This window comes from Periophthalmus magnuspinnatus, chromosome 2 (assembly GCF_009829125.3).
Source record: "Periophthalmus magnuspinnatus isolate fPerMag1 chromosome 2, fPerMag1.2.pri, whole genome shotgun sequence".
In the NCBI taxonomy this organism is placed as follows: Eukaryota; Metazoa; Chordata; class Actinopteri; order Gobiiformes; family Gobiidae; genus Periophthalmus; species Periophthalmus magnuspinnatus.
Window position 1 is genome coordinate 4,464,926 of NC_047127.1, and position 21,519 is coordinate 4,486,444.

The 21,519-nt window shown below is 38.6% G+C and overlaps 1 protein-coding gene across 4 annotated transcripts in view; it reads right to left on the reverse strand.

Annotated features, from left to right (window-relative positions):
- Positions 1-21,519, reverse strand: part of LOC117384024 (neural cell adhesion molecule 2-like) — a 509,480-nt gene that overhangs the window by 165,157 nt on the left and 322,804 nt on the right. For all 4 annotated transcript variants that reach the window (XM_033981298.2, XM_033981291.2, XM_055228525.1 and 1 more), the window contains exons 2-3: positions 18,824-18,898; positions 581-787 (exon numbers count right to left, since the gene is read on the reverse strand). In XM_033981298.2, the coding sequence (XP_033837189.1) occupies positions 581-787; positions 18,824-18,898 (282 nt within the window). The remainder of the gene's footprint in view (positions 1-580; positions 788-18,823; positions 18,899-21,519) is intronic.

Here is a 21,519-nt window from a genome sequence, read left to right on the forward strand (position 1 = left end):
GATCGTCGGTCACTCAGTTGGTAGAGCGTTTGTCCACGGATCCACGAGTTGGCGGCGCGATTCCAGCTCCCATGGATGAATACCGTCGTCGTGTCCTTGGGCAAGACACTTAACCCACGTCGCTCCCAGTGCCTGCGTACTCTGGTGTATGAATGTGTGACTGTTTCCTTGATGGAAAACGCTTTTAACTGCCTTGAAGGTGGGAAAGCGGCATATAAAAATGTGACCATTTACCGTTTTATTGCTTGGCCTGGAATGTTCCGCAGTGTGGCAATAAACGCATATCCCCCCGGTTTATATTGCATTGTTTTTATTGCTCAGAAATACCTTGAAAATACCTTGATAAGTTTAATACTGTACTGTACAACGCAGACACAGCAATGGCAGCTTCAATGAGATAAGTAGATGGTAGACCGTTTACCAAAAAAGTTACATAGTGAACCTTTATATATTTACAATACAAGAAAACTGACTCTCAAAAAAACTGACTTACAAATCTTTACTGTGTTTGAAATAAGTTAATTCAAGTTGTTTCCCTGGTTGATTGTATGTGTTGTACGTTTAAAAACGCGGTTCTTACGGTATATCTCCAGCACCACGGACGCCTCCTCCGTGTGCCCGTTGGCGTCCGTTGCCTGGCAGCGGTAAATCCCTGCGTCTTCGATGATGGCGTTGTAAATGATGAGCCGCGATCTGGACGCCTCTGTGTGGAGGGCCATTCTCCGGGACGCCACGATCCGCTCGCCTTGAGGGTTGAACCATTCTAGTCTCACCGGCTCGCCAATAGCTGCAAAACAACAAAAATAGTGTTATCATTTAAGGATTTTCTGATTTTTTTTGTGTTGATAGCATGTTTTACAACTTTAAATACTATTATTGTAGAAAAACGGGTCAGTTTCGGCACTTAAAATGTGTGGTTTAGTGTTTGGCTCCCTCTGCTGGCAACAGTGGGTAGTGACAGATTTCGAAATGATTAAACTAGCAGCACAGCAACACAACGTTAACAAATTTTAGCTCCGTAGTCGAGGCAATTTAAGCTCCAAAATGATCTGAATGTGTCTAGTGAAGATAGTACGGACTTTGAAAACACAGAGAAGCACTTCCTAGCTTCAAATGCTAACAAAAAGAAGTTGAAACCAAGTATTTTTTGTCAGTTTAAAACATTTGTAGGAAAAAATCTGAATATGTGAGACATATTTTGATAAGCAAACATAATAAGATGAGCTGAAACATTTGATTTTGCATGATATTTTTGCAATGACCAGATATCAACAATTGGCGTTTGCTAGTTAGCGCACAATTATGTAAACCCATTTTCACTTGGGATGTACTACTGCCAGTGTTGGGAAGTAAAGAAATACATGTCGCAAAAATACGTATTCAGAGTTTTAAGTTTTAAATTTTAAGTTAAGTTTCATTTGGTGGTATTCAGAATGCAGTACTATACTTGGCGGTACTTGATCACGCAGTTTTAGCTTTTTGTAGTATTACTGAGGAAAAACAAAACGTAAACACAGCTCTTGAAGTGTGTGTGCGTGTGCAATTTGTCCATCTCTAATTAACAAATTAATGAGCAACGGACAAACAAAACAAAACAAAAATAAAGCTGTTTGTACTTATACGTCATGTTTTTACACTATAATTTAATGCAAATCGGGGTAAAAGTACTCAGCGTATTCAGAATGCAGTACTCTGATTGCCCCATGTATCGGAATACTTTACAAAATACATTTTACTGCAGGTATTTAGTGTTCTGTACCTAAATATTACAAAAAACTGCACAATACGCCATTTTTAACAGAGTAAATATGTAAAAAAACATAAAAAATCCACATGACAGTCTATCTATAACAGCTTATTAGCATGTTAGCAGGTTAGCTGGTTAGCTTTTCATGTTCTTCTCTGTACATTATACACATTTTCAAAGCATTTTTCCCAACACTGACTCCTGCTGCTCGTGTACCTCCAAGCTCGTTACTATCTACACTTTTCAACCGCGCCGATAAAGCTAACATACAACCTTTGAGACCCAGCCATACTCCTCGAAAATATTACATTTCCCATGAGTGACATAAGCTCGCCATCTCCTCCCCTAAAATAGAAAGATGCTAGCGTTTGGACAGAGAAGCAATCCAGCTAGCCGCTACGTTACTTGCTTGTAAAACGTATTGGATCCCAACACCTCGGCTATTAATCCATTTTACGACGGTCCTGTTATGTTTGTGAATGTTTTTACAAGCATGTGCGATACCGCTGTTGTTTTGTCAGCATTTGTAGAAGGCTTTCAAGGTTGTTGTTTGTGAGTTATGGTTGGAACAGAAGGATTTTAATGATATGATGATGTTGTAATCTTGGATTTACATAGATAATAAGTCTGTGAAGGACCGAGGACGCACAAAGACTGTAAATTATACTGTCGTTTACGAGATCATGTTCACTTGAAAAAGTGGGATTAAATGAAGATAGAAAATTTAAGCCGTGCTCGTACTTATGCGACGGCAAATTAAATTAACGAAATTAAGTTTAAAAAGTTACATTAAAGTGTAATTAGACGATCTAACTTTGTAAAACATGTGCAAATAATGGTGTTTCAAACCGAAATATGACAAACTGCAATAGCTAGCAATTACAGCGGCTAATTTGCAGTCGAGTTGTATATTTGGAATTCCGATCACGAGTATCATAGCAACCAAAGAGCCAATCCAGAGCAAGGCTGTTGAAAGTAACGCTGATTCCCCCCTGCACGGTTGGGTTGACAGGGGGCGGACGCTTAGCAACGCTGTCAATCAAACCTGTTGCTAACGCTAGCGGGAGGAACCTTGGGGAAAGAAAGTGCCTGATTTGTCTGTTATTAATGTTCATATTTTAATTTTTGGACCAAATAGCTAAATAAAAATGCCAGGATCGTGTAGAGCGGGTTAATACGAACATTTTAAGACCAGAATGACGAGTCTGACAGCAGCAGTTAGAGAGAGGAATGGTTTTCTAAGTGAATCGCGGTCAGAGTCGATGGAGCCGGAAGCGCGCCCATGATCACTTCCTTTCTGGAACGTGGCGGCTAGCAGGTTAGCTATGTCGTTATATATGTAGTCTATGGTTAGTGCGTGTATAAATTCTCAAATTGAACATTTAAAGTAATAAAGAGGTGAATAGACATAAGTAGAGTAGAAAATTTTGTTCCCAAGTAGAAATTAGAGAAAACCTGTTGTGCTCTGTAGTTATAATCTATGACACCCGTGGATCATCGTTATAATTTGCACATTTTAAATCACAATATTCACCTAAAACAACTCAATAAAAGAAACAAGAAAACACGCTAAATACAACTTTGAGAGGGTAAAAGAGGAGGGGAAACAACTATAACAAGTTTCAAATTTTCAAAAAGCCACAAAACAAGTGAATTTCGTTTCTATTTGGTGTTCAGATTTGCTCACTCTTGTCTGAAAGATCTTTGTGTTTTGTCGCTACCAACTTCAAAAATTAAAGTTCTTTTCTATTAACCTTATTCCGCCCCGTACACTTTTTCCGTAAATCCAACTAAAACGCGCTTTCTTTGTTGTAGCACTTCCGGTTAAGTGGAAATCCTGTTCGTTTCAATGGAGAATTTGGGAAAAGTTTTGTAAAATATTATAAAAAAGTAGGTTGGTTTGTGTCAAATGTTGAATGTTTATGTGCAACAGCAAGTCAACACTGCACCGATTCTCTGGGAAGCTTTAAAACGGCTCTGTAGTCCCTATAGAACTTATTTGCTGTCAAAATCGGCAGCACTAAATAATACAACCCAAATGATGATGATGGCGGCGCCCACGGCAACTTTCGGAATAAGGTGAATATTAACGGTGGTTTAACTTGCTTGTGTTTGGGCGTCTGAGGTGACACGAGTGCCCCTCCAGCCGCGGGGGTCTTGTGCTTGTAAATTCTTCTAATAAAAATGTCAGTGTGGAGTTGGTCCATTACCGACTCTCTCAATCACCCAGACCTTGAACAAGCTCCACCCCCCTCCTCTGTAAAGGGCGAGTCCTTCAGGTCAATTACAACAAGATAAAAGTTAAGTTGGTCTAGTTGAGAAAATCGACCATAGAGAACTTTAAGTGATTCTGTTAAACACTCAAATATAAGTGGGGTGTCCTTGAGCAATGCATCAAGACGAGAGTGTTAACGATGTTCTCACAGTAAGAGTATTATTCTGTCACCTCAGAGATTACAATAGAAGTGATAAAGAAACAACACCACAGGCTAACCGCTAACAATGCCATCATGTGTAAGTACCGTCACCACCATTACATCCTTGGCATCCTTATCAGGAGCTAATTAGTGAGAGGAAACGACTGACATAAGTAACTCTGCTAATCTATCTAGCAACTTAAGATTTTCTTTTAGCTCTGTGTGTTTTAGATTTTTAATTTTAGTTTTTATAGATGTGTCTGTTTTATTTTATTATTTTTTTTCGATGTTTTTATTTTGGGTTTGATTTTTTTTTCTGATTTTTTATATTAGAATTTTTTATTTATTTATTTATTTATTTTTAGATGTTTTTAGATGCATTTGGGTTTGATTTCATTTTTATATTAGAATTTATTTTTATTTTTCCTTTTTTTTCTTTTAGATTTTTTTTCTTTTTTTTAGATTGATTTGTTTTACATTTTTTATTTTATTTTTTATTTTTTTGTTTTACATTTTTTTATATTAGAATTTCTTGGTTTTTGATTTTTTTAAAATATTATTTTAGATTTTTTTAGATATTTTTACATTTACATGTTTTATTTTTCACATTTAAAATTTACCAGATTTTTTTTTGTAGCTGCTAGCGTAACAATATAACTTGCACTGTGTTATCTGTATATTTGTTTTTTGTTGAGTCTTTGGTCATCTGAAGTTGTTTAAACGTGCTATAGAAATAAACTTGAATTTGAATATTTACAATTGCGCTTGTCATGCTAGCTGAAGCTAACAGACTATTCTTCAAACGCGCTCTACATCACTAATGATTAGACGAGACAGCGTTGCCCTAGTCAGCCTCTCTCTAAGTGTCTCTGCAACTTCGTGAAAACCAAATGCAAATCTATGTCACAACTGTCAGAAGACCTGCTTAAGCTGCCATTAGTAATAATTCAAAACGCTAAAACGATCTGAACGGCTTTCTATTTGCTGCTGAAAACTCTTTGACTTCAACCGACTGGCAGCAAACATGGCAATAAAAGTTTGAACATGACAAGCTGACTATTCAAAAGTCACCTTAGCTCAAGTGCAAAATTACAACTTTTGAAAGTGACTGACTACTAACATGACAACACAGGAACAAGCCGACGCGAGGTGAAAAGAACGACGGCAATGGAAGAACGCCAATTATAATGCACCAACTTCTTTTGTATTGTCAGCTGAAGAATTGACTTGATACCCGGCACGCTCGTACAAACGGATAAAGTTCAGCTGAGGATGGTAACTACTTTCACGACTTTAAAAATAGGTTACAATAAAAGCCTGTTTTTTCACTTTTTGTTAATTTATCGCACTGAAAAACGTGTCTGTGTTCGGAGTGGGCTCGCATCTCCACAAACCTGACACATTTTTGGTCATATATAGCACCTTCAAGGACTTTACATCAACACATTCATACACCAGTGTACACATACGAGGTACAGTAACACAATTTCCCTGTTATACTACAATAACACTTTCAATCACAAGCTAACTTAAGCAGCTAACGCTCCTAAGTTATTTATTTTATTTTATTTATTTAAACAAAACAGCCAAAATGCGATCATTCCTTAAACTTACACCATCATATGATCTCGTATTAAATGTTCCTGTATCAATATTCAACAAAAAAATGACGTATATATTTGTCGGATGGGTCCTTTGCGTTTGACCCATCCCACAATGCAATGCAACACAATATAAAACACATACAAGTTTGACCTATCGTCCGTTCTAAAGTGTCTTCTTATCATTCAAGTTCATCTATTGTGTTCTACATATAGTTTCAAGTGTTATATTCTACTTTCTTCAGTCAGCTGGGAATAAGGAAGCCCACTACGTTAGCCTACGTTAGCCTACATTAGCCTACGTTAGCCTAAAAGAAAGTAGTGCCCCCTAATGGCCATTCATACGATCTGACTGCTGTTGTTTAGATCAGTGTTGCATCAGTACAGCATAAAACAGATCTAACTCCCTGGAGAATGTTCCAGCGTATAGTTTTAACTTTCTATTGCCATTGAACTGAGCATTTGACAGGCCTTCTCCTGAAAGTTGCGCAGTGTCGGTTCAACACAAAAATGTAATTTAACCTCCTGAGACCCGAGCTTTAATCAAATAAAATAATAAAAAATTAAGTAAATAAAACATAAAATAAAAATACAATAAAAATAATAATAAAAACAAATAAAAATAAAATAATTAAATAAAAATAATAAAATAAAAAAATAAAATAAAAATAAACCAAAAAATTAATATTCTAAACTCTTAGAAATATTCAAAATTTAACATGTTCTTGTTGCTGTTCTTCTAAAAATTTGCACTGTGGCCTAAACAATCCAAAATGTGTTGTCCACAGATGAGGACACCAGGTCTCAGGAGCATAAAATGAAACATACATGCATTTTCAACATTTTCACTGTACTACTCTGACTTAACAAATCACATTTTTGTTAAGTTCTTGTGATTGAAGTAATTATATCTCAGAAGTTTCTATGTTGCGTCCATAAACTGTATAAAAGATAGCGTATAACCTTCGTCTTCGGTCAAATGCTCATCGAGGCTAGCAGTTATAGCGCCAAATTTCGAGCTGAATTCCATATTTGGTATTCCGACTGTGAGTATCATAGCAACCAAAGAGCCAATCCGGAACAAGGTGGTTGAAAGTAACTCCCCTTCCCGCTCCCTGCTCGACCAGCGTTGCGGGCGATTAGCAATATTGTCAATCAAACCTGTTGCTAACGCTAGTAGGAGCGACTTCGGGGAAAGAAACTGCTTGATTTGTCTGTTATTAATGTTTATATCTTGATTTATGGACGAAATAGTGAAATTAAAACACCAGGATCATGTAGAGCGGGTTAAGACAAACATTTTAGCACCAAAATGACGAGTGTGACAGCAGCAGTTACAGAGAGTGGGGCGACGGTTTTTCAACAGAAAGTGAACTGGAGCCAGAGTCGATGGAGCTGGAAGCGCACCCATTGTCACTTTTTATTTAGAACTCGTTGGCTAGCGGGTTAGCTATGTTCATTTCTATATACAACCTATAGTAGCAGCATAAGGATTTGTTGAAGTAAAGTTGATAAGTTGATGAAGTTATAGTCCTAGTAGAAGTTTTTGTGTAGCATTTTGAAGTAAACACCCGCTGCTACTACTACAGCAACAGCTTCGTCTTAGCTCTGTTTATTTGCACTTGTAACTTATATTTAGTGTGGTCTTAATTTGAAGACTGACCTGAGCTGACTCCCGTCTTCGTTTATGAGCAGCAGTATGTCACTTAGCGATGGCTTATTTTTCACTCTTGTCAAATTATTGTAAATGACCATGCTCTGGTGATTCAATTAAAAGAGTATTATCTTATTTTAATTAAATAACAACATGAATCAAGTTGGAGGCGACGTTTTGGCAGCTGTGCGCGGATTGGCTGAAACGAAACGAACCACTGCGAACCGTTTGTGTAACCGGTCAAAGTTATCCCTCACTTATCTTAAGCATTCTGAACAAGCTAATTACTCACCACGATGGGTTTTCAAGGACTTTTCGAGATAATAGAGACCAGTGCGGAGTTTTGCGTCGACGGTAAAGCTAACGACAGCTAGCATGGCGACAGTAACTCAGTTGGTAGAGTGTTTGTCTATAGATTTGAAGGTTGGCGCTTCAAATTTCGCTCTTGACTTAAACATCATTGGTAAAGCGGTCGGATTTATTGACCCACAGGTTGGCGGTGCGATTCCAGCTCCCACAGATTCATCATGTCATTGTGTCCTTGGGCAAGACACTTAACCCACCTCGCCCCCAGTGTCTGAATGTGTTTGAATGGATGACGTAAAGTGCTTTGAGTGTCTAGAACTTGGAAAAACGCTGTATAAAAACGTGACCGTGCGCCATTAACCCTATAGCGTCGGATGCTATCGCCGCCGATGGACTCGCGGTTGCGGACTTTCTATTACCGTCACTCCGCAACCAATTGTGCATCTCAAATATAGATCAGTATAGCTCGTTTAGACTTTTTTTTTTACTTGTTTTACCAATAAAAATCACGTTAAAGGAAGTATCTGCATGTACTTTTGCCTTTTTTCACACAACTACCTTTATTTTACATATCCATCCTTATTTTTCCTTTGGTTGGCTCCGATTGGTCGTCTTCGCAGGGACAACGTCAGCACTTTACCGTAACGACAGTAACATATTTAAAGAGCCCCGTGCCTCTGCTTTGAGACGCCGTTTGAATTTACATGATCGCACAATCGGTTGCGAAGTTACGGTAATGGAAAGTCCGCAACCGCGAGTCTATCTGCGGCGATATCATCCGACGCTATAGAGTTAAGCATGCTAACACGCACTTCCTGAGTCTCAGACGATAAAACGCTTTGTAATTAGATGCAAACAGCACTTATTTTGACTTCATGACCTGCTTATATAATATATCTGTACAGGGGCGAGGAAAAAAATGCTCAGATACATGGGTACGGGACCAAGCAAAAGTTGAACATTTCTCGTGACCTTTTAATACACTTGTTCCATAATGGGGCTTTTGTGGCGCGCAGGTTGATAAGGCCAGTTGGAACGTGAAAATGATCTAAGGGCCCCGGTCTAATTCTCACCAGCTCTGAACCAGGGTCCCATAGCTCTAATGGATTCTGGTCAGGAGGGAGCGGGATATGAAGGGCAAATGAGCCACTCCGCGCCATGAATTCAGGTACAGTCGCTGATTAGACTTTACATTATGGCCGACTGATAATAATAATACTCAATCCTCTGAAAATAGTCACCGAACACAAGAAGTATTTTGGCTGTAAGTGTTCAGCAGTATCCGAGTCATTTGGGCGACAGTAGCTTAGTCGGTCGAGTGTCCATTTATGCGAAGGTTGGCGGTTCAAATCCCACTCTTAACGTGAAAACATCATTGATTAAGCCATCACGTCGTTTGTTTTTATGAAATTAAACCATATTTTCCCAAAGTAATGTTTTTATTGACGTAGCACTACTTTTATTCCCACTATCTCTTCCAACCGAAATAGTAAGCGACTAAAACTGTTGGTTGAATATGTTAATTTGCAACATTTGATCTTGCTTTTAGATATTAAATTTTTATGGTGTACTCTCTGTAGGAGGTAAATTTAACGTTTTGTCAAATTACGCAAATTTATAACTATATCAGCTGTTATATCCAAACGTTTCTCAGTGCTGGAGTACTGTTCTCGCCAAATACTTTTACTTGAGTCACTAGTTTGTACTTCTATTTGAGTAACAGTGACAGTACTCCTACTTAACTACAATTTTGGCACCTCTACTGCTTAGTATGTTCATCTTTATTATCATCAAATACGTATATACCGCCTATGGAAGCGTATAGGGGCAAGCTAGGTTGCGTCGGCCCGAGCTAAGCCCCCTTCAGCCTTGTTAGATCAGTTGAAGAAAGGGCACACTGCGCAGAAAGCCTGGCCAGCCTTTTGGATCTGCTGCGGTAGATCTGGAGGTCTGCCATAGTAATCTAAAGGGAGGTAAACACACACACGCAAGACACACACAAGACACAAACACGCACACACACACACATACGCAGCTTGTTCTGGTTCACTTAAAGGGCCAGTGCTCCCCATGTAGCTATAACATGACCGAACACGCTGGGTTCACTGCTATGAAAAGATGTAAAATGGAGGAAGTAGTTGACATTCTATCAAAGTATATGGCGTATAGGAGTAGACCGATGGGAATAGGCAGGAGTTACCTATAGAAACACGATCGCTTTTGAGCAAGAGTCGGATTTTGCAGCTGCGGAATTCAAATATATTATAAATTCACTGTACGACTTTTCTGGTAGACCTGCTTGGGTGCATATGTTATTGCTTTGACTACAATATTCCAAACTTATCGTCATGGAGACAAGCAGGCGACACTACCAGGCCAAGGTACACATTACAGGTAAGATCTGTGGAGAGGCAAGCATGCTCACTGTCATAATGCAAGTTTTTCCAGTGGATTTACATTGCCATAAAAACACATGTACTTAAATAAATGCAAGATGTCTGAATATATGTATCTGTTTTTTGTTTTATTTGCACTATGTGGATGGTTCTGTCAAACTGTGTATTCATGAGAGATACATAATATGTGTACACTCAGTTACTTTTTATGTATAGTACATAATGACTATGTATAATGCAATTTCTGCAGATGTCTTTTGATCGAAGAAATTTGTGATTACAGTATGGAACAAATTCAAACCTGGACGGGATTATTTTTTATTATTTTACATTTTATATTATTTACTATTATTATTATTATTATTATTATTATTATTATTATTATTATTATATTGTCTTATTTCTGTTTATTTTGTATTTATTTTGTCTTTATTGTATTTTTATTATTATTATTTACTATTATTATTACTAATATTACTAGCTAATTTTTCTACTCTGTGTATATGCCCATGTATAGCTGCAATTGAGAACAATACTTGAATAACAATTTGATCACAAAAAAATAAATAAATGCAAGACGTTTAATGCCATACTGTGGAATATTTAAGGCAAAGAAATAAGATCAGCATGGAGAGGTGTTGTGCTATAGGCTATAGTGAACAAAGTGGTATTAAAAGCGGTCAAAAAAAAAAAAAATAACAAGAAAGAAAGCGCCAAAGCGAGCAGCAGATTTTTTTTTCATTTGTACCAAAATGACTACGCAACGCTGCAGAATCCTACGTGTATCACAGATTAAGACAATAAAACTGGAGAAAGAAGTAAGTCAAGAGCAGTGGGCATGTACCAGGGACGGTGGAAACGGAGATAGGGTTTGGGTTAGGTCTTAAAAACTCTAAAAAAAAAAATGATTTAGCATAATTAAAAAAAAATCTATTAATCATTTCTGTGTGTGTTTTCGGCAGCAGCATTTAAATAAATCCTACACATATTTGGATCTTCGCATTATCCATGATGTCTACCAATATGTCTGTAGTTGATTAAATGCTCCAGCAGCATATGGCTAATTGCATACATTGAAAACAGACAGACACTCTATAGACTCCCTAGGCACAAATGTACGGCATTAAAACAGTAAACTTCATCTGGACTCATCAATGCGGACAATATGAGCCAACAAATGTCCACCAAATCTGTCCCCGGTCCAAACACAACTGCTGTGCATCTGCTGCCTCGTGTCTCGTTACTAACAAAGAATTCAGACAGGATTTTGAGATTTTAAATGAGGAAACCCAAGATGGATTATTAGGCCTGGCACGATGACACATTTTGAAGTATTTATGATGAAAACATATTGAATAACCATAACCCGCTCATTCTAACCCTATAAACCTTATCCTATAACCCTAACCCTATCACGCTTAACCCTAAAATCGTTAACCCTAACCTTAGAACCCTTCACCCCCCCTATAACCCTCACTGTTACCCTAACCCTATAACCCTTAACACTAACATTATAACCCTAACCCATACACTATAACCCTAAAACTAACCTAACCCTATAACCCTTAACCCTAACCATACAACCCTAAACCTTTCCCTAACCCTATAACCCTTAACCCTCAACCTATAACCCTATAATCCTATATCCTTAACCCTAAGCCTATGACCCTAATTCCACCCTAACCCTAACCCTATAACCCCAGCTGTCACAGTCTGCAGCATGGCCTCTTGTTTTCTCTCCCTTCTCTTTCTGTGTGTTGTGTGACTCCACCCACCTGGGCGTGGCAGCTCCGCCTGCACCAGAGCAGCGCAGCCAACAACAGTCACCAGTTACCGCAGTATAAGACGCTCAGCAGCTCTACTACCCGTTGCCAGTTTGTTTGTTGCCAGTATCGCTTTTTGGCTCCTGATCGTGATGGATTTTTGGATTTTTTTTGCTCACACCTCTCTGTTTGTCCAGGACCGTCTGCCAGATACTCACCTGCTCCCTGCCTGTCTGCTACTTACAGGACTTGTTCAGTTTCCCTCTCGTCTGGTTCCCATCCATCGGTCTATGGCCCCCGACCTCAGCCCGTCTTCAATAAAAACATTTTGGAGTTCTTTTTTCCGTTGTCTGCTTCTGGGTTCGAATTATACACTGTGACATTAACCCTATAACCCTAACCCTATAACTCCAACTCTAAGCTACTAACCCTAAACCTAACCCTATAACCCAAACCTCTAACACCAACCCTAACCCCCAGTCCTATAACCCTAAGCCACTAACCCTGACCCTATAACTAACACCAAGCCTAGCCAAACCTATAACCCTAACCTCATGACCTTAACTCTACCCTAACTGCTGACCCTATAACCCTAATCCCTAACCCCATAACTCTAACCTCTAATCTACTAACCCACTAAACCTAAACCTAACCCTAACCCTATAAGCCTAACTCCTAACACCAACCCTAATCGCTAACCCTACACCCCAGTCCTATAACCCTAAAGCCTTAACTCCTAATCCTATAACCCTAATGACTTACCCTATAAGCCTAACCCCTAACCCACTAACCCTATAACCCTAACGCCTAACCGGTAACCCTAAACCCAAGCCCTATAACCCCAACTCTATAACCCTAACCCTATAACTCTAACACCAAGCCTATAGCCTTAACTCAACCCTTACCCTATAATTCTATAACCCTAACTCTACCCTAACTGCTGACTTTATAACCCTAACCCTATAACTCTAACCCCTAAACTACTAACCCACGAAACCTAACCTTATAACCCTGACACCAACCCTAACCGCTAATCCTATACCCCAGTCCTATAATCATATAACCCTAACTCCTAACCCTACAACCCTAACACCTTACACTATAACCCTAACCTCTAACCCACTAACCCTAAACCTATCCCTATAACCCTAACCCTTAACACCAACCCCACTGCTAACCCTAAACCCCCACCCTATAACTCTAACTTCTAACCCTATAACCCCAACTCTATAATCCTAACCCTTAACCCTAACCCACTAACCCTAAACCTAACCGTATAACCCTATAACCCAAACCCCTAAACCGAATCCTATAACCCTCACACCTAACCCACTAACGCTAACCCTATAACCCCTTACCCTATAACCCAAACCTAACCCTAGAACCTTAACACTGAAATTTATAGAACCGACACAAAAACCCTAACCCACTAACCCTAACCCTATAACCCTATAACCCTAACATCTAACCCTAACCTCTTACCCTGTAACCCAAACCTCTAACTCACTAACCCTAAACCTAACCCTAGAACGTTAACACTAAAATTTATAGAACCGACACAAAAACCCTAAACCAGGATTATCCCAAAAAACGTCTTCTGTAAATGAGCCGCACTGTTAATAAACCTGACCTGCAGTAAATTAATGGCAGAATGAAGCACTTCTGTAATGAGTTTGCATCGACACTGTGAGTAATAGCAGTAATTATTCACCCCTCTACACCCCAAACCTTATCATAATACAGAAAAATAACAAAACGTCCCCATCTAGTACGACCAAAAGGTAGTTACGGTACATAGTGAACCTCGGAAACTAGTGTTCCATCTTCCAAACGCCGAACGATAAGTGGATATAATGATTACGACCTCACGTGTGTTGTCTTGTATGTTTTACTCCATTAATGTGTCCTGACTTTGAGCACGAAACATTGTTGAGAGGTTTGCACTAAAATCATTATCTCTCACATTTTCGTTCAAGGGTTTGTCAAAAGAATTCTTCGGATACTTTTAATCTGAAAGACGGAAAACGTGATTGTAAATGGGACGAGGGAATAAAAACGTTGGTTACTTACGATTATTAGGACCTTGGAGATGGAGGACTTAAATCTAAACTGGAGCACAACCCTGGAGTGTAAATGTGTTGGCAAGCACAGGACAGCCATATTTGTGTATTATAGTTTATGTTTTAATTAAAATGTTTACAAAATTGCATGACTTTTACGCTGTATCCTGTAGTAAATTACAGTTTGTCTTGCTAAAGGTCAAAATGAGACGATTGTTTGCCGTTTGCATCTAATTATAAAGCCTTTTTATTGTCCGCGAACCAGGAAGTAACGCTGGGATTAGCATGCTAGTTGTTATTCCCATTGGTGTGACGTCAGCTATAGCCAGTCAAATGAAGCTAATCGAGGCTAGCAGTTATAGCGGCAAATTTGGAGCCGATTTCCATATTTAGAATTTCGACCACGAGTATCATAGCAACCAACGAGCCAATCAGGAGTGAGGCTGTTTAAGGTAACGCCCCTTCCCACCCGCACCGCTAATTTTGCAGGGAGCGCGCACTTAGCAACACTGTCAATCAAACTTGTTGCTAACGCTAGCGGGAGCAACCTCAAGGAAAGAAGGTGTTTGATTTCTCTGTTTTTAATGTTCATATCTTGATTTACGGACACGATAGCGAAGGATAACGTAGAGCGGGTTAATACGGATATTTTAAGACCAAAATGAAGAGTCTGACAGCGCCGTTTTTCAATAGAAAGTGAATTGGAGCCAGCGTCGACGGAGCTGGAACGCGGCAGCTAGCAGGTTAGCCGTGTCCTTTTATAGATACAGTTTCTGGGTGCGACGGTAAACGCCTCTTTGGCCTCTAAATGTTGTGAAAATTACTTATAAGCTCATCGTGGTGAATAATTAGGACACGTGGAATAACTTTAGCTCTGTTTTACACATTTTTAAGAAAGCGAAAACCAGGTACGACTTTGAAAACATCATCATATGTTTCGGGTTACGCTTTGCTTTCTTTGTCTAACCAAGCTGGTCCAGATAAAGGAGTTGTTGTTGGGACAAAATGGGGCGTTCCATCATTTCCACGCGCTGCCGATTGTTCTGTGCAAACTTCTGCTTCACGTCGAACAAATGGATTGATTTCTCCTTCTTTCTTTCCACTCCTATAGCTCAACACGGAAATAATGGCCGCCCATGCCGGCCGACGATCCATACTTACGTCTGAATCATATAAAGACGAACGCTTTTTCTTTTTTTTTTGTTGTTTTTTTGTTTTGTTTCTACGTGGTTTTGTGGTTTAGCCCACTCCAGCTGGCTAAGTCTACACTGAGAGAACAGAGGGGTAGAGTGAGGAGTGAGGCAGGAGGAGCTTAGGTACGGTGGCCTAGAAAGATCTTTACAGAGTTTGGATGGAACAGGCACATCACAGGTTTTCAAAATGCTGGGGATCTATTCTGTATTCTTACCAGATTAAAAGTAGACTATTATTAGTAAAAATTATAATATATAAATAGGAAGTAAGGGAAATATGGTACTGTTTATAACATCATCTATTCATTCTAACATTTTTTTTTTATTTTGATTTTATGGTTTTGAACACTTTTTACCCTAAATTGTGTCCATTTTAGTCCTGATCTAGACTTGGTTTCGTCTTGTCTTAGTCCTCTTTTAGTCCTGACCTAGACCCAGTTTAGTCTTGCCCTAGTCCTCATTTAGTCCTGATCTAGACCTGGTTTGGTCTTGCCTTAGTCCTCTTTTAATCTAGACATTTAGTCCTGATCTAGACTTGGTTTGGTCTTTCCTTAGTCCTCGTTTAGTCCTGATGTAGACTTGGTTTGGTCTTTCCTTAGTCCTCGTTTAGTCCTGATCTAGACCTGGTTTGGTCTTTCCTTAGTCCTCGTTTAGTCCTGATGTAGACTTGGTTTGGTCTTTCCTTAGTCCTCGTTTAGTCCTGATCTAGACCTGGTTTGGTCTTGCCTTAGTCCTCTTTTAGTCCTGATCTAGACTTAGTTTAGTTCTGACTTTATTCCTAATTACAAACACAATGGACCTGATAGAACAGTTGTTTTTGTTCCCACGACGTTCATCCAATCAGAAAGCAGAATGATTTGTGTTGCCAGTTTCAAAGCTGAAATCCAGTTGATTTAAACCTAAAACGACTCGCTCTGATCTAAACGGTCACCACTTAAACCCCAGAATCAGCAGCCAATCAGGAATCAGTGCTAGAGCCTGACTATTCACTGAAAATAAGAAAAATGTGTATGTGTCTTCTATTTGCAGGTTTAGGATCTGGCAACGCAGGTTCAGGTGTAATTGTAGTACTTTTTAGTACTTTGCTACAGGTAAAATCATCACCAGGATAATAAACATTAAAATTTGCATATCAGAGCTTCCATAAATGTAATAAATTCTACACTATTGACTCTTTTTTTGTTCTATAATCTGTAAAAAAAAAAAGAAATACAAAATTAAAAACCACTGGATTCTCACTCAAACTCCTCTCCTCCCCCCGTTCACTTGACCCTCATCTCGACTCCTCCTGGTGGTGGAGTCGTGCTGCGCGGGCTGGCAGGACAGCAGAGGGGGGACAGCGGGGGGGCAGAGATGTGGGAGAGGGGGTGAGGGGGGCCCGGTGCCTGCCAGAGCCCCCTCACCCCCTCACCCCCTGCTGTGACCCGGCCCTGGCTCCTGTGATGGGACCCGCTGGTACCGTCCGCACAGGAACACAAATACGAACATGCAAAGTGAAGCGCGGCGCCGTCTGTGAAGAGGACGAAGGGTCATGGGACATACGCTCGCCGTGTACTTCAGCCGAGGTGGAAGAAGTACTCCGCTTTGTTGCTGAAGTAAAAGTACAGATACTGGAACAAAAAGTACTCAAAACGTACTCGTAATGAAAAAATCTGCTAAGTGTAATCTAAAAAAGTGTTAAAGCAGCGATTAAAAATGTACTTAAAGAGTAAAAAGTACAAGTATTTCACAGGTTTTTTTTAGATCTAATGAAGCTTCAAATGTAGTGATTTTGATAAAAAAATTTGCTGAATTTTGTTCAACAGAAACAACCGAATCAATCTTTTTATTCCATCTCTTTTTATTTGTATATTTTGGTTTGTTCAAATAATGAAAATGCAACCTTTTCCGCTGGTCTCGAACAATAGTAAAAAATACTTTTACTTGTCAGTTCTGTTCAAAAACGTGGTGGAGTAGAAAGTACAGATACGTGCTCTCAAATGTAGTAAATTAAAAGTAAAAAGTATCTTATTGTAATACTCCTACAAACTTTTGGTCCAGTTGACTGATTTAAATTTTCTTTTACTATGGATCATACCTGGACGACCGAGATTACACAGATGTCAACTTGTACATACGTATAAATGTACAGTACTATTTTTACTTCATGACGTTCCTGTACTTCAATATTACTATCTGTGCGTATCGTGCTTATCTAATCTGAATCAAAGCTCTAAAGTGGTATATTCTGTATGTATAATTAGATGTACGTTTATGATCTTACGCTGCTCAAAGTGCCATTATGTCTTTAGGATTCTGAGGTATGAACTAAACGGATGGATTAGCAACAGATGAAAAAAAAAAAAAAAAAAATTAAGCTGAGCATAGATTCCTGCTTATACTGCATGATGTAATATGGTAAACAGTCACATTTTTATACAGCGCTTTTCCACCTTCAAGGCTCTCAAAGCGCTTTACATCGAGGAATGACTCACCTGTTCACACACACATTTATACACCAGTGTACGCAGACACTGGGGGCGAGGTGGGTTAAGTGCCTTGCCCAAGGACACAACGATAGTGTTCGTTTGTGGGAGCTGGAATCGCACCGCCAACCTGTGAGTCGATAGATGTGACCGTTCAACCAATGATGTTTACGTCGAGAGCGGGATTGGAACTGCCAACCTTCTGTTTTTTGTGATCAAATTTTTTATTGTTTGTATAATAACACACACACACACACACACACCACACACACACACACACACACACACAAAAAGTGGTGATATTCTACCCCTCTCCCTGGGCTCCACATGTACAAGATCAAAACACACATACAAAATACAAACTCACATGCATATATACATACATATACACACACCTATACCATAAACCACACATATACACATATATACTTGTACTATGTATGTAGTCATATACACCTATACAGTACTATACATACTATACATATATACACCTTTCTTTTTTATTTATCATTTATTATTACCATTACCATCATCATTAATAAATAATAACATCATCATTATTATTTTATCATTATTATTTTTGTATTGTTATATTATTATTATTATTATTATTTTATCATTATTATTTTTGTATTGTTATATTATTATTATTATTATTATTATTTTATCATTATTATTTTTGTATTGTTATATTATTATTATTATTATTATTTTATCATTATTATTTTTGTATTGTTATATTATTATTATTATTATTATTATTTTATCCTTATTATTTTTGTATTGTTATATTATTATTATTATTATTATTTTTATCATTATTATTTTTATTATTATTATTATTATTTTATTAATTAAAGGCCCCTCACAGGCTCTTGGTTTACCTTTTAATTTACAGTATATTTAAATTATAAAATCTCTTCCACTTATTATAAATCATTGAATCTTGTTTATTTGAGATTGTCCAGTTCTAATAAGGTTTTACTCCATAATGAGAGTTTTTGTTTTGGATAAATGCATTTTCGCTCCTGATAATTCCATGTTAATGATATGACGAAAGGTATTGATCCAGTGATTAGGAGTCAAGTTGTTAGATGTTTTCCAGCGAAGGGCCAGAATATTTTTCGCTGCTGTTAAAACCTGCCAGTTGAACCGACAACCTTCTGATGAGCGTAAGAAAACACGATCCTATTTTTTAAATCTATTACGATAAAAACGTACCTGTGCAGATGAAGAACTTGGATTCTCCCACACTCAGCTCCACTTTGTTTAAGGATATGGACACCTGCAGGGCCGCTGTGGACAAAAACACAAGAGAAAAGTAGTTAGCATAGCCTCATAGCGCGTCGGTTTTCCAGTATTAGCCCCGTGTTAATTGCACATCCCAACATCCAAAACGCACTCGTAAGCTTCTTTGGCGACGGGACTCAATTCCGTATACATTAATCCCATTCCTATTGTGATTTACCGCCGTTTGCTAACCCTGTCAGATGCGATGCTAGCATGCTAATATTATTCTATACAAAAGAGGATTGTGGAGCTTGAAAGAACGATTTATGTTTTGGGTTTTTTTCGAACTACAGAGGAGCGGGGAAGATTTTGTTGATAGCTTTTTCCCATTAGCGGCGCGGCGTGTTTGCGACTAGCTTGTCAGTCACATTTCACAATGCCTGGTTTTCTTTCTGCCTATAGAAGTGTTAGAAAATGAATCGAGACAGTCCATACAAACAACAGCAGCAATCTTATAGACTCGGGGATTAGTAATTCACTCCTGCTTTCGCCGTACCGCAATGTAAACAGATATTTGCTAGCTAGTTTGCAAATGGTATGAAACTCAGCAAGGAAGAGTAGCATATTCAAACATGCGCTAAAGCTAAACCTTATAGCAATTGGCACAAAAACAAACCTTATATCCAAGCCTTATGTGCTAATACTCAGAGGTGGGTAGTACTGCATTACGTAACTTTTTGAACAAATTCTATATTTGCACTAAAATAATATTACTTAAGTATGTAAATGGTCAAATTCTTATATAGCGGAGCCAGAACTGCGCCGCCAACCTGTGGGTCATTGGATTTAAACGCTCGACCAATGATGTTTCCGTCGAGCGCGGGATTCGAACTGCCAACCTTCTGGTCAGTGGACAAACTACTCGTCCAACTATGTGCAACTGAAAATTGGTTAAAGCTACATATATCCTAGTCAATAATATCATATGAACATTGTGTTTTTTGACCTATTTTTTGCCAGTTTGAAGGTAACGTTAGCTTACTTTTTTTTATTTTTTTATTTTTTTCGAGCACATGTATCCGGTTCACTTAAAGCACATTTCACTTATTTTTATTTTTTTTACGGATCATGTGTGCACTTCCTTGTCTATAGGAATTTCAATGCTGCTGAAGATAAGGAGGTGCACACATGATCCTTAAAAATCGTATGCTACTCAAGTAAGCTAAAAGTATTTATATTTATAAAAATAAATAACGTTAGCTTAATTGAGTAGCATATGATTTTTACTGATCATTTGCACTTCCTTATCTTCAGGGGCATTGAAATTCCTAACAAGTTGACAACGATATATGAATTTATTACTTTAAATCACATGTTAAACTCAAGGTCCGGGGGCCAAATGCGGCCCGCCACTTCATTTTATGTGGCCCGCGACCATGTAAATTAAAACGTATGACTGCGTATGTCAGTTTATCAGGAGATACAGTTACACAGTCATATTTTTTACATCTATGCAAATTTGAGAGCAACCATTTTGCTGATGTGGCCCTCAGTGAAATTGAGTTTGACACCCCTGACACCCTAAAAAAAAAAAACTTGACGATTTAAAGTTTAAATCGTAATTTTTTCAAAGTAAAAAAAAAAAAAGTTTTTCAAGCATAAACAGAACGTGCCATAAACAGCCTTTGTCAAATTACATATATTTTGTCTTAAATATGCAGCTTTCTGTGGACATCCTCTTCAACAACAATTAGCCTAACTTCCAACTAGCAGCTAGCAACAATAGCGTCTCAATATCTGTACTCACATCGTTGCAAAAGCCTGCGTAATTGCTATGTAATCAGTTAGCATTAGCCTAGCATTGCACTCATTGTCCACTCAATCAAAACTGACAGTCGCATTTAGGACAGCCTCCCGGATACGTTGCTAGCTCATATCTGATTAGCCTCTCGCGCGCACATGCTAACTACAAACCTAATGGACGCTAATTTGATCTACAACGTTCTAGAGCAGCTCGGAGTCAGTCAATAACGGCGGGAAAGATTGAGTTTATTACGTGACAATTCTCTGAAGACAGACGCGTTATCCAGCTGCGCTACAGGTGGCGGTAGAGAGACGGCAGTGTATTATAAATGCTGCCGCTATACATTTGGAGCTCTATTGAAAGCCGGTATAAACGCATTGCAAATCTGATTGAAAATTTGTCCGTATCAGCTTCCGTAGAATGGTAACAGCACAATTCCTGAGGTGTTGGAGGAATAATATAAAGCGGAAATAGCTTATGTGTAGTCTTATCTCCACGGTAGCGCTTTTTATTAAACCTAAACAGATAGACTGATAAAAATGCATTGTGAAAAAGAATGGATGAATACAGCGACCCGCCGAACGATCCAATGAAAGTGGATAGGAAAGAATAACATTATAGTAAAAATGGTAATAAACATTTTTATCGTTGGGAAGAAAAACAGAAACGAGCCTGCAATATATGTCAAGTAGCACGGTTCTGAATCATAGGGTTTAGACGGGAGGAAACGCCCGGGAAATATGGAGAGCGTGTTATTTTGAACTAGCTCGTTCAGCGGCGAACAAGTGTACGCTAATGACCGGGTAAGAACAGGGAGCCGAGGTGTAAGACGATCGCAAACGGTATGGGATTACATCAAACGTTAAGTACTACGGCGAGAAAG